This window comes from Notechis scutatus, chromosome 4 (genome assembly GCF_049901735.1).
Source record: "Notechis scutatus isolate UNSWTSFEM ecotype Mainland chromosome 4, rNotScu1.2, whole genome shotgun sequence".
NCBI lineage: Eukaryota > Metazoa > Chordata > Lepidosauria > Squamata > Elapidae > Notechis > Notechis scutatus.
Genome location: NC_142012.1, coordinates 54,113,286 through 54,127,861, shown reverse-complemented (window position 1 = coordinate 54,127,861; position 14,576 = coordinate 54,113,286). Strand labels below are relative to the sequence as shown.

The 14,576-nt window shown below is 40.9% G+C and overlaps 1 protein-coding gene across 1 annotated transcript in view; it reads right to left on the bottom strand.

Annotated features, from left to right (window-relative positions):
• Positions 1 to 14,576, bottom strand: part of RFC1 (replication factor C subunit 1) — a 42,729-nt gene that overhangs the window by 24,851 nt on the left and 3,302 nt on the right. Inside the window, exons 2-6 of the mRNA XM_026675320.2 lie at positions 12,427 to 12,552; positions 10,585 to 10,660; positions 8,951 to 9,064; positions 5,362 to 5,591; positions 4,147 to 4,221 (exon numbers count right to left, since the gene is read on the bottom strand). Of these exons, the coding sequence (XP_026531105.2) occupies positions 4,147 to 4,221; positions 5,362 to 5,591; positions 8,951 to 9,064; positions 10,585 to 10,660; positions 12,427 to 12,552 (621 nt within the window). The remainder of the gene's footprint in view (positions 1 to 4,146; positions 4,222 to 5,361; positions 5,592 to 8,950; positions 9,065 to 10,584; positions 10,661 to 12,426; positions 12,553 to 14,576) is intronic.

Sequence of the window (14,576 nt, the reverse complement as noted above, 5' to 3'; positions counted from 1 at the left end):
AATTGCAAATAAGCCTGGTTACATAAATATACTTATATCAAGGGGATGTTAATGTGATTGAAGGCAGAAAAACACTACAATAATCTCTCATCTGGAAACCACCTGTGACTAAGCAGGCATTCCCAATTTCTGATGGTTTAGGAATTACGGGGAATGCAAGCATTTCAAAACATTGACTATTAAAATCATCATCACCGTGTTTAAAGTCTTCCTAATGTTGCTTTTTTAAAATAAATGTGTGGTCAGATCAAATACTTGTCAATTTGATTTGCAAGGGAAGTTATTTTTAGATGGTGATTCATCTCATTTTAGGTGACTAATTCTCTGCTACTTTTGAATTACTATTTATGACATGGCTCTGTCTTTATGGTATCTTATTTTTGAAATGACAACCAGATGGAACTTCTACTGGCAGAATAAACATTCCACAAGCAATAAACATGAAGCAGGATGAAAGATAAAGATGAAAGATAAAGATGCATGTGTTTTTTAATCCATGATAATATCAAAAATTATTTTCAATATCTTTCGATATTCCTTTCAACTTCTTTCAACATTACTTCCCAATTATCAAGTCTATTTCTTGTAGGCAGCATTGTGGATTTGTCTTAAAAGTTTCAATGATTCTCATGTAAGGCTACCAAATTCGTGAGAGTTTACTCACAAATTTACAGAATTTACAGTTACTAGAACGAAGTTTCAGAAAAAGCTAGTTTCCACTGCAGTTCTGATCACTACAGCAAAAGCCCAAAACTGATGAAAAGTTTATGGCCACAGTCAAGTTAATTATTTTAGGACAATATTTTGCCAGGACCTCATGTTTATGAAGTACAGTATCGCAGGTACTACACCAGGGGTGGGCAAATTACGGCCCGCAGGCCACATCCGGCCCGTTGGTCTTTTAATCCGGCCCGCCGAAGATTGGTACAGAATTAAGGTTTGATGTGAATGATTGAATGATTGCATTCATTTGATTTTGACTTGTAATGACAGGCATTTCGACACCAGGTAGCGCATTAGGCGCAGTGACTTGATTTTGAGGAGATTTTGCAGTTTTTTATATGTATCGTATCTTGTGCTGACCCGCCCGCCTGTCAAATTTTAAAAGTCAATGAGGCCCCGAGCCAAAAAGTTTGCCCACCCCTGTACGTACTACACCATAGTCAAGCATGCAACAATCACAGACGTTTCAATTTAAGAATTAGTAAAATAAAATTAGTATAGAAGCCTTAAATTTGTGATCAGAATCTCCGCTCCTTGCTTATTAGTTGTGTTTGTTATGGCAGAATCTTCTAGAACAGCAGTCGCCAACCGGTGGGCCGTGAGAAAATTTTGGTGGGCCGCAGAGAAATCACACCCCCAGAGGACCCCCCAAAGCAATTAATCCAGGCTGCGCAGAAACACAAGGCTACACCGCCCACATGGCCCACAGGAACCCTCCCCACCCACTCACTCCTTACCCAGCAAACTTGCCTGCTAAATTGCTATTTTTCCTTTTTCCGACCATCATCTGTTCTGCTGTGCCGGGAGATTTAGATTAGCTATAAAGCAGGAAATGGTTGGATTTCTTGCTTTCTAGATAGTCTTTAGATCTTTGGTACAGCCGAACCTCCCTTAGGACGCTGAAGGTTTGCTTGCAAGCAAATTCAGTGCAGACTCACAGCAAGCAAATTTGAGAGGCTGAGCTAGCCGATGGCAGATAGATAGATCACTTTATGATTCTGTGAGCAACTCAATCTGCCTGCTTTGCCTGATTTTGGGTAAAAGTTGCTCTTTTTCTAAAATAAAAAATTCAATATTTACATGCATGGTATGTTGTGAGTAAATTTTGTGAGTTTGCTTGCAAGCAAATTTTATGTGACAGACTGAGCTAGCCAATGGCAGATGGATTTCTGAATGAATCTGTGATTCTGTGAGCAACTCAATCTGCCTGCCTGCTTTGCCTAATTTTGGGTAAAAGTTGCTCTTTTTTATAAAAAAAATTCAATATTTATATATATATATATATTTATAATATTTACATGCAAGCCATGCCCAGCCAGTCACATGACCACCAAGCCACACCCACAAATTAGGCCACGCCCACAGAACCAGTTAGTGGTCCCTGGGATCTAAAATTATGAGTTTGGTGGTCCCTGAGGTCCAAAAGTTTGGCGACTCCTGTCCTAGAACAGTGGTGGCTAACCTTTTTGGGCTCCTGTGCCGAAAACTGCATGCAGGCACATGCCAGGAGACAAAAGGCAATGCGCATGCCCCCCCCCCTCGCCCTCTGCGCATGCATGCGCGATCCCCCCCTCGCCACCCCCTTACCTGCACTAGGCATGTTCGCATCTCCCAGATGATTTTTGGCCCGTTTGAGGCCTTTTTCAGCTTCCCAGAGGCTCGAGGGAAGCCTCTGCAGCCTCGAGGCCAAAAATAGGCCCATTTTGTCACTTCCGGTATTTCATCATCATGTCCTAGAACAGGGTGTCCAACCTTGGCAACTTTAAGACTTGTGGACTTCAACTCCCAGAGTTCCTCAGCCAGCAAAGCTGGCTGAGGAACTCTGGGAGTTGAAGTCCACAAGTCTTAAAGTTGCCAAGGTTGGACACCCCTGTCCTAGAACCTGCCTAACCTATGGAATGGCTTGCCACTAGAAATTGTGGGTGCTCCATCACTGGAGGTCTTTAAGAAGGCAACCATTTGTCAGGAATGGTAGAAGGTCTCCTGCTTGGTGGGGTTGGACTAGAAGTCCTCCAAGGTCCCTTCCAACTCCTGTTAATCTGCTTTTACTTTTGCAGCCTGGATCAAGCTACCTATCAAGTTACGCCCACTTGTTGACTGTGTGTATGTTAACAACTATTTCCTCCCTTCCTCCCTTGCAGGTATGTCTCTAGAATGTGGATGCTGACAATGGAGACTGTTCCTGAAGACTTTTTATTAATTCTCCCTGGAATTCTTTTTGGTTGGAAATCAATGTCACCAGGCTAAGGAGCCACTTAAAAAGCAAGTACAGTGGCTAGATGACAAAATACGATAAAAGAATATTTAGAAAGTTAGATAGCAAGGAATACTTTTATTTTTTTCTTTTGCCTATGTTATTTGACATTATATCTATAAAGTGTTTTTAGGATAGATTTGGTATGATTATATGATTTGTTATAGAATAAACTGTTTAAAGTATTGTTATCTCATAAAGCATGAATGATTAAAAGTATAGTCAAATGATTTATTAATAGTGATATTATGATATATAAGTTTGGATTGACAATATGAGTTGTTATGTAACATAACTGTAATTGAGACTACGAAATGAATGCACAAAACTGATGAACCAACCGACACACTGTACGTACATAAGAGAGTTGATGTTTTAATGTTTTGTTTGTCTTGTTTGTTTGTAGAAAATCAATAAAAATTGTTTTCAAAAAAAAAGCAAGTACAGGTAGACCCCAACTAACGACCACATTTCAGCCCAAAATTTCTGTCACTAAGAGAGGCAGTTGTTAAGTGAACTTTGCTCCGTTCAAGAGTTTCCCTTGCCACAGTTGTTAAGTGAACCACTTGCTTGTTACCAACAGGGTTGCTAGTGAATGCGGCTTCCTCATTGACTTTGATCCTCAAGGGACACTTCAACTGTCATAAATATGAGTTGCCAAACGTCTGAATTTGGATCATGTGACCACAGGGATAAAGGTGCAATGGTCATTAAGTGTGAAAAATGGTTATAAGTCCATTTTTTTCCCCAGTGCTGTCGTCATTTCGAACAGTCACTCAATGAATGGTTGCAAGTTGAGGACTACCTTGTATGGAAGTTCTAAAAAGGGAAGATGGGAAAAGCAATATTTTCCTTCTTTTCTTTCATATTTACACTTATTCTGCCGGTAGCTGCACTGGTTGCCGGTTCTATCTGCAAATGGAAGACGGCCTCCTATGAACAAAATCCCAGCTTGATGCTGGCCAAATAAAGCTGAAATAAGAATTTTAATTAAAACAAAAAACAAAAACAAAACAATAGTTTCCCTGCTCCACCAAATCACTCTTGGAAACCGTGATTCTGAAAAGAATCCTGCAGAAATGGAGACTGAAATGAAAGGTGGGCATTGCACGCCAAGACTGAACAGAAACAGTGCATTCAGTAGCAAGGTAAATTCTACCCTACGTTACCTGCGAATTCTCTTCCAGCTGTAGTTCTTTAGCAATAGCCTCATCGTTGATGGTGGGATCCTTGCTTTGCCAAGACTACAACACACCAAAAAGAAGAACAATGAGATTAGTCCGATGTTTATGTTTATTCTTCTTGTAACGCAGTTAAGGTAATCAGAGTTTAAGGCCGGCTTGCTGTTTTGCCTTCTCTAAAAGACACATTTTCAAATTACTGCTCTCATGTTCGTTCATTCATTCATTCCTTCAATTTATATAACTCTGCTAAGCAACTCTGGGTGGCTTCCAATACCACAAATGACAGAATAAAACAATGACAGGATCAAAACATTGAACGTCAAGATGTTAAAAATTTACAAAGTTCAGATCAGTGGAGGGATTCAAATTTTTTTACTACCGGTTCTGTGGGCGTGGCTTGGTGGGCATGGCGTGGCTTGGTGGGTGTGGCAGGGGAAGGATACTGCAAAATTTCCATTCCCTCCCCACCCCATTAACCTGCTTTCCAGATACGTTCTCCTTGCAGGGCAACCAAAGAAGACCCAGCCAATCAGCTGGGACTAGGGAGGCGGAGACTAGATGGGGGCGAGGCCAGTCAGAGGTGGCATTGGCCGGTTCTCTGAACTACTCAAAATTTCTGCTACCGGTTCTCCAGAACTGGTCCGAACCTGCTGAATACCCACCTCTGTTTCAGATGATAAGAACCAAGGTCTAATGTAACCGGATCAGAATATTGTCATCTCTATAGGTAGTCCTCAACATACAACAGTTCATTTAGAGACCGCTCAAAGTTACAAAGGCACTGAAAAAAGCGGCCGATGACCAATTGTCACACTGGTCGTGTGGTCAAAATCCAGATCCTTGGCAACGGACTCATATTTATGACGGATGCAGTGTGCCGGGGGTCACGTGATCTCCTTTTGTGACCTTCCGGAGAGCAAAGCCCATGGGGAAAGCCAGATTCATTTAACAACTAGGTGACTAACTTAACTGCAGTGACTCACTTAACGACTGGGGCAAGAAAAGTCGTAAAACAGGGTAGAGGCAAAGCTCACTTAACAAACATTTCGCTTAGCAACATCAACGTTGGGCTCCATTGGGGTCGTAAATGGAGGGTTCCCTGTATTCTGCTTACAACCAGGTGTGAACTGGGAGAATTTCTGGCTCGTAAATAATATCTCTCAGCCCCGGGGAAGCCAGGAATATCCCATCTTTACTCACTTCTTTTCGTTTGCTTGAGACCAGCTTTTTCTCCGACTGTTGGATGCTCCCAGTCCCAAAGTAATCCAGGACGGATATGGGCGTCAGTTTTACAGGAGATAAAGGTTTATTTTTGACTTTTGGTTTGGAATCTGGCTGGGATGTTCCCGTCGTTCTGTGAATCATTTTCACCGACGTTTCCAGCAGTTTAACTTTCGGAGGGGGTTTCTTAACAAAGTCCTCATCTTCATCTGAAGGCCAAAACAAAAACAAAAAACAAAAGCCAAAATGAAGGGGCAGGGATTAATGATTTTCCAGGAACAAGATGCCCAGCAAGGCCACCTGGTTGCAACGTTTTCCAAAAAAGGAAAAAAAAAAGAGAGATGTGAAAGCAACTGATTGGATTTATACATTTCACAAAGAAATCTTTTAATCTCTCATTCAGACTCTCCTGGGTAAATTGTCCTCTGCAAAAGGATCACCTTTATTTGTTCAAATAGATTCTGCTTTTAAAGTTGATTGGGGAGGGGGGGGAAAAAAAAACTCCTCCAGGAAATTATTTAATTTTTAGCAGCTGACTTGAAAGAAGAATTCCTAACAATTCAAAATGGGAAAGCCATCCTGTTTGGAGTTTAAATGGAGATCCATTAAATATTTGGGCTTAGTATTTATGCCCCTTCAGAGAGAAGCGTACAGCCATTGGTGACATCTTTATTAAAAAGGCCGTATTTACCAAAAAATAAATGCTCAAAACTGGCAGTCAGTGTCCCCGGCGGAATCGTTCTTGTTCTGGAAGTGAATATTTCCAGTTCCAGCTTGAAATGTTATTAAGACTTCTGTTCAATCACTGCCCCTCTAGTCAATGATATACGAAGAGGCTTTTGTGCTTTCCTGCAGCGACGTTAAAATTGCATGTAATTCTAGCATGAGTAATTCAAGTAACGTGGTAAAGGGAAGTGTCAAACTCTAGGCTATAATAAAAACATAAAATTGATCCTCTGAATCTATTCAGGCCTCTAGTCCCATTTTTCACTCGAAATAAACTTAAAATGGATATGAATAGACCTTCAAATCATTGTGACAGCAAGTTTAACCACTGCCTCCTGCTATCATTACATTTTATTTTTAAAATCTTACTTGCCAGCACTGTGATTAAGTCCTTCCAGCAACTTTTAAAAGAACAGGCAATGTAATTTAAAAAAAAAAAAAGTTCAAAAGGGATAAAATGTAAAGAAGACATTTCCTTAAAAAATGCAGCTGGTATTACAGCTGAAATGGAGTGGGAAATAATTCCAATACTTTTTAAAAATTTATATATAAAAATTATATATATATTATGTATGTCTGTATGCATGCGTGTTTGTGTGTGTGTATTTTGCCTACCTCGTTCCAAACTACTTAGCCAATTCTGAACATCTTACAGCTTCTTGATGTGCCAAATCTTTGAACAGAAGCCTAATTTACTGAAATAAATTGATTTGTTGCAAGGCAACATATTGAACTACTGTTAGAGGAACCATGTTCCTTGGAAATTAAGACTAGAAACAATTCTAGGAAACTCTTGAAGACTTACAATATCCCCATTGTAAGCCCTGAACTTGTTTTAGATTCAGCGTTGTGTGTGTGAAAACAAGCACTAGAACACAAGCCCTTCCCATCAGCTATCATTATGTCCTGGAATAGATTCCTTTACTTCAGTTAGGGCCAAGTTATAAATTGTACAGGTAGTCCTCCACTTACAACAGTTCATTTAGGGACCGTTCAAAGTTAAAATGGCCCTGGAAAAAGTGACTTACGATCGTTTTTCACACTTACGACGGTAGCAGCGTCCTATGATCCCCTCCTGCGACCTTCTGACAAGCAAAACCCACAAGGAAGCCAGATTTGTTTAACAACTGTGTTACTAACTTTAACAACTGCAGAGATTCACTTTAACAACGGCGGCAAGAAAGATTGTAAAATGGGGGCAAGGCTCACTCAGCAACATAAATTTTGGGCTCGATTGTTGTAGGCTGTAGGTTGAGGACCATCCGTCCATGACTTGGCAGCAGGCAGACAGTTGGAAAATAAAAATTTATAATTTTTCAAAACATTTGCTGAGGGAAATCTGCCTGTGTGTCGAATTAAGCTGTTAACTGACAGGTAATCCATTCTTATCACTACTCGGCAAACATATGCTGACTTCACAACTGTCCTCGACCCAAGTTTTTGTGCCTATGTAGAAATCCACTTCCAAGAGCTCAAGGTTGTTTACAGTTCAGACAAAAGACATTACAGAGCTGATTAAAAAAAAACAATGTGACAGTAACTTTCTGCCTTTATCTACCTGAGATAGGTGGCTCTTTGATCGTCATTAAGATTAAAATGCCCTTGGAACAATATGTTCTTCAGGGTCATCAGACCAAGAGGCTTTTTTTTTAATCTTGGAATGTAAGGGATTGCAAAGGCCAACCCAGAGAAAAGGCACTCAAAGTTTGCTGAGATTTTGCCAGCAGAGAAGAGGCCACTTGGAGGCAACCTCATCCTGCACCTTTGCCCTCATGAATTTCACAATCAGCAAGGAACAACAGAGTTGTTACAGAATTCCCCACACACCCTTTGAAGGCACGAAAGGGCCACCCGGCACACTGGAGAGGATAGTCTTCAAACTTTGTGCGCAATCCTTGCCCGCGTGTGCAAGGCGCAAGATTTCCCAGGACAAGACCATGGTTCTCCAGGAATGTCCAGACCCATCCAGAACATGCCACTAAGGAATGGAAGTTGAAACATCACAGGACCAAAAGGCAGCGGAAGGTTCCATCATTACAACCCACAAACAAACTGGGATGTCCAGAAATCCAGACTGCAAATCGCAATCATGTGACTGCAAGTCACTGTGTGTATGTGTACATATACACATTTATGTGTATCTGTGTGTGTGTGTGTGTGTGTGTGTGTGTGTGTGTGTGCGAGTATATCTATGTGTGTGTGTGTATTTGTGTATGAGCATACACACACATATATACAGGGGAGAGAAGGAGGGAGAGAGGGGGAGAAAGAAGGAGGGAGAGAGGGAGAAAGAGAGAGAGAAGGAGAGAGGGAGAAAGAAAGAGGGGGAAAGAGAGGAGAGGGAGGGAGAAGGAAAGAGAAAGAGGGAGAGAAACAGAGAAAAAGAGAGGGGGAAAAGAGAAAGAGAGGAGGAGAGAAGGAGGGAGACAAAGGGAGACTCCTGTTTGAGCAGGAGTTTGGACTAGAAGACCTCTAAGATCCCTTCTAACCCTATTATTTTATGTTATAAAACCCTCCAGCCTTACAAAGGTTTGGAAACTGGCACAAATTTCCAGACATTCCGACAAAAAGGTCTCCAAAATTCCAAGAGTGATTAGCTATCGGGGAAACATGGTACTACCCATAAGGAAGGTAATTAATAAGCCAAGCTAAGACCACAGACATACTCATCACATGTAAATCCATTTCTGCACCACGTTTGTAATATACTGCAAACTTAATTTCCTCAATCATCATTTTACAATAAGCGAACCTGGAAAATAAGCGAATTAAATGAACCCGGAAAATATATTTCCAGTGGAACATAAATCTCGCACATTAGTAGATCTTACAGTGGGGTTACCTGTTTCTGAAACGTAAACCACAGGCTCCGTCTTTAGCAGCTTAGCAGGTTTAGAAGATAACTTTCTGTCTGGCGGCTTAGATTTTTTGATTAATGGTACCTCCTCTTCAGAATCTGAATTAAAAAGCATTATTATTTTTTAATGTATCCATCCACAAGTAAAAATACTCTGAGAGAAATAAGAGGGCCACTTTAGATTGACCAGCATTTCCCAACCTTGGCAAATTTAAGATATCTGCACTTTTAACTCCCATAAATTCTATGCCTAGCCTAGATGAAAAAGAGGATGCAAAGCCTTAACCTTCAATACTGCTTTCCCGAAAATACAACCTACCCTGAAAGTAAGTCCTAGTTTGATTTTTACATATGCGCCCAATATAAGCCCTAATTCAGATCCCACCCACTCCAGAGTGGATGGGTAAAAATTAAGCTAGGGTGGGGATGGGAGGTAGAGCTGCCCTACTACTTACCTTTGGACAGGTGTAGCCAGGCCTCGCACACTCCGACACCTGCCTGGCTGGCCCATTTCTTCTGCAGCCAGCTAGGCTGGCAAGGCTTTCCTGAAGACCTATGGAGCTGATAACAAAGCTCTGGATCGATCCGGAGCTCAGTTATCGGCTGCAGAGGCCTTCAGGAAAGCCTTGCTGGCTGCAGAAGAAGAAGTTCCTGAAGGCCTCTGACAGCAAAAAGGAGGCCGGGAGTGACGCACACAAGTGAGGTTAGTCAGTGGATGATATTCCCCGAAAATAAGACCTGGGGCCTTTTTTTGGTGGCAAAAATATATGACAGGGTCTTATTTTCAGGGTCACACGGTAATCCAACTCATGCAATGCTTTTAATGTTCCAGTGCTGAAACGTTCACAGGGATCCAAACAGAAATACTGAATACCATAAACTTCTTCATTTGGTACGTATCTAAAAATGTTTATTTTCATATTTGAAATGTTCCAATGTTTCTGTATTATGACTGCAGGAGAAGTGCTTTTTTTTTTTTTATCCGCCCCATTCATGGAATTTCCTAATGCTGTATTATGGAGCTATGGGCACACTAAAACAAGGAAGAGGCACCCTGTTGCTATATTAGATCATGCAGATGGACAAAATCCAAACAAGCATTTATGATTTAAATCATTTATGATCAAGGTCCCTAAATCAAACTTCAGAATCACTGAAAAGTACAAGAGATTAAAAAAAAAATTCAGAGTTCTTGGATCACATATGCCAGTTAAACGGAGGACAGTGAGCTGAATGGGAATAAGTCCAATGTAATAAAACAGTGATATTAATGTTATGTTTGAAACTGATACTCTCCAGGTATTCTTTTTTGCAGTATCTTCCATCATTTCACAGCCCTGATGGCTGACACTAATGAAAGCTGTAGCTCAAACCATCTGAAGCCATCGTAGAAGGCTTTAAATAGAAGTTTTGTCCGGTCAATCTCAGGTGAGGCGAGTAATTTCATCGTGAATCCAGAGATCCCTTAATTCTAGATACACATGTTATGCAATTTATGAGCGAAAATTATTGGAAAAAACCTATGGAGATTTTCCAGTTGTCTCTCCAGGAAAACCTTAGCAAGCAGAAATCATTGTAGTGACGTAAAATAAATTTGGAACGTTAGTTATAAGGCTTACCTGAATCATAGATTATCCTTTTTTTCTTGTTCACCTGTTTTCGCTTGATATCCTCTTCGTGAGATGAATTTTTCACCTACATAAATTATTCATCAGAACAATTCTGTCGATATTCATTCATTGATACAACGCTGCATGAATCAATGCATTTACCCTGTATGGGATCCATTGTCCTCACTCTAAACTAAGTCTTCGTAATAAGAGACTTAGGTCTGCCTCTTGGGAAGTGTTCTGACCTAGGCTCTCCAAGATCATGAAGCCGACTCCTCATCCTGATAGAACCCCTTTTATTTAGTTTACGGTGAATTCCTCTCTAGCAAAGTCCCAGCAAGAGATTTCATGAGATTTCACAACCACAGGCCTTTATCAGGCTGAAAGAGTTGCCAGGCCAATAGCTTCCAAATGCCACACTGTAGCAGCAATTACTTGGCGAGATATCAGGAACAGATCTTCACCCTAATGAATTGAACTAATTGTCTCCTGTAGACGCCACTCCCCTTTCGCTCCTCTTCATTCCCTATGGGAGGGGCCATTCACTGTCCACCTATGGCTTTACTCCCGAGTCAACCCTTGTTAACTGTTCCCTTCTTCTGGCAGCTCTGTGCATGCCGCACATCAGGAACAGGCTCCAGCTGTTCTTCTGCCCCACTGATCTCCGAAGACAGCTGATAACTGTCGGATGGCCCTGGCCCCATCTCTGCTTCTGAAGCAGAGCACTCGTCAGAGTCTTCCCCAGACTCCAGGACTGGCCCATGTTCTCCCCAACCTCCTCACTGTCCGAGTCTGCCGCCAGCACCATTGGCCGCTGGAGGGCCACAAGAGGAAAGTCTCGCACTCCTCCTAAAACACCAAGCGACCACCACTCAATCCCACTGCCTACTGTCCCATCCTGTGTCCCCCAAGGTGAGGGACACACATGCACACGTTAGGTGATATGATGGGCCCTTAGAAGGTTTCCCAGCCTCTGGTCCTGGCCACGCCTCCACCCAGTGTGGGGTGGGGATGCCATTATCGGATCCTCCCTGGATGTGGGGTGCTTCATCAGATGCTCCAGCCCAGCTGGATCGGGCCCACTTCTCAGTCAGAGGAGCTCTCCTTCCAGCCCCTCGGAGTTGGCATACCTTTTGGGTCTGGGGGCTTAGTCTCCTACTTGGCAGAATTCATCACTGACTTTGCAGGCTGCATCAGTGGAGGCTTTCGAGAAAAGACTGGACAGCCACCTGTATGAAATGGCCTAGGGCAGGGGTGTCAAACACAAGGCCTGCAGGTTGGATTAGGCCTGCGGGGCTGCCCTGGAAAATGCAAAGGGCCGGCCCGCGTTGCTTCGGCCTGGTCTAACCAATGCAAAGAGGAAATATCGGGACAGCGTGGCTTCGGCCCAGTCTACCCAACGTGAAGAAGAAACATGCCAGCATTTGGGGGAGTGGCATCAAGCTGGCCACACCCACCCAGTCAACCCCAAGGTCAACCATAGTCCTGATGCAGCCTGCAATGAAATTGAGTTTGACACCTCTGGTCTAGGGTCTCTTCCTTGAGCAAGGGGGTGGACTAAAAGACCTCTATGGTCCCTTCCAACTGTATTCTGATTGATTGATCCTCCACTAACTCACAAATCATTTGATTTATATAGCGCAATAAAGGAGCTGCCAGAGAAAAGCAACAAAATTAATTTAAGGGCAGCAACACATGAAACATAATATCTCTGAAGTATAGAATGATCCAGCCAACCATCAGGGAAAGTCTTGGCAAATTAAGCACTCCAGAAAAAGATACCACTGCAAAAAGGATCAGAAAGCCATTACTAAACTCTTAAATATTTTAAACTAAACTTTATATGCTCACCTTGATTTCTTTCAGCGTTGACGTTCCCCCTGAATTCCTCTCTTTATTCTGGGGTTTCTCCTTTCTCACAATGCCACATTCAGGTTTCTTTCCTGGAGTTACAACTTCAAAGAATTTACGGATATCCTGGTAAAAGAATCCATAAAAGCAACATCAAATTTGATCTTTTCTTCTGCAAAATTTCAGGGCATACAATTCCTATTGCGAAGCAAAAAAAAAGTCTGCTGTTTAAGTCTGTTGCTTAAGAACTGGCTTCAATTTTATTTTCCAACTTATTGAGAACACTATAATTTGCTAGCAAAGTTAAAACAGTCTAATGCTCAGCTATATACTGTAAATCCTGAATCAGTTTCTCTTAGAAATATTGCCTGCAATTTAATCAGTATTTACAGGGGGGGAAACACTATGTAAGCCATTTATGTTCAAATGTACAGGTGCAATTTCAACAGATATAATTTGACGGTTAAACTTCCAATAAATCGTTGGACTTAAGATTGTTTTAAAACAAGTTTTGGATCAAGAGTAATGTACATCTTAAGCAGGATTTAATGAGATTTTTAAATAGCAGGTTAAAGACCCAAGAGTATCTCTGGCGAAATTGTGTTCACCTTGTGAGGATGGCAGCTTTCAATCAGATTTTCAACCATACCATTGAGGATTCATTTTAATACTTACATTTGGGGGAAGTAAGATATGATTTCTCTCTTATTTGGGCCTGTTTGAAGAGCAACTATAGAACACCTTTGAAATCTTGGCAATTTTTAAAAGCCAAATATATTAAATTGGTAATCATTGTTACTTGTTTGAAAACTGTTAGCCATGCTTAGTAATTAATTGCTAAACAATTATATTTTTGATCCTACATCACATAAGTAGGTCCTTTTTATAATTTAAATTTGAAAATAGCAGAGATGATGCTCCTTTGAAATGCCTAGGCTAAGAAATTAGTACATTAAAGGCACAGATTTTAATAAGTTCTTTAAAAGATATTACTTTTGTGTTTGACTTACTGTATATTAGCTTGAAATAAACTGATATAATTGAAGTATGTATTAACTACCAGTAAGCAGTATGGCTTAGATGCTATTGGACCTCTGAGAGTTTATCTACACTTTAACGAAATCCAAGAATGCAATTTTCTGAAGTATTACGAGGTGAAATTAAATTTACCATCAGTTATATTTGATTTGTAAAAGGAAGAATTGGAACAATATTGAATTCTGGAAAAATGGGTCCATATATTAAAAAAAAGCGAACATACGCTTCCAATGAGTTATGAGTGAGCTCATTAAAAACAAATTTCAGATCTATTAGACCCCACATAAATGTGTAAAAAAGAAAGGATATTAGATGTCTTATAATGTAACCAATAATTTTTTTTAAAAGGGGTGAAGGAACTGTAAGTGACGTAATGTAGTGATGGGATTGGTACTGACAATAGACAGGATATTCAGGGTGACAGAAGAATGGGTTCTGATCAGATTGGGGGGAATGGAAGATCATCTTTCTTTGCAGTCATCTGGTCGTTAGCACTGTCTCTGAGAGCTCTTAAGGGTTTATCTTTTCCCTCAGGGTCACCTGAATTGGAGTGCAATTGGTTGTGGAGCATGCGTCCCTCCTGAGCTCCGTTTTCGCTGGCAGAGTGCTTGGGCCGCCACAGGCGCCCCGACACAGCTGGCCATGCCCACCTTGGCCATACCCATCCCCCCTACGAGGTCAAACACAATCCTGATGCGGCCCTCGATGAAAATGAGTCTGACACCCCTGTCATAAAGCATTACTACGCAATCCAGATTTAATAAGCTTGACAATGGAATTAAATCTGTAAAAGTATTAATTATTGTATATATATTTTTTCTGTTAATTAGAAAGGGTATTTTATGTTTAGGATATTTAATTAACATAACATATTTTGGGACTTTTTGTTTTAGGGGTGCAATAATTATTCAATATCTTTTCAGTTCAGTATTTTGATAAGTAAAATCAGTAACAAAAATATTACTGAAACTTATTACTTATTTCCAACTAATTTGTTTGCTGAGGAATTATTCCATTGGATTCAACAAAATTAGGACTGGGCTATACAGATAAGCAGCTAATCAAACAGTAAAACAGTCAGTACTATTTCAGTTCATAATTGAAAAACACAG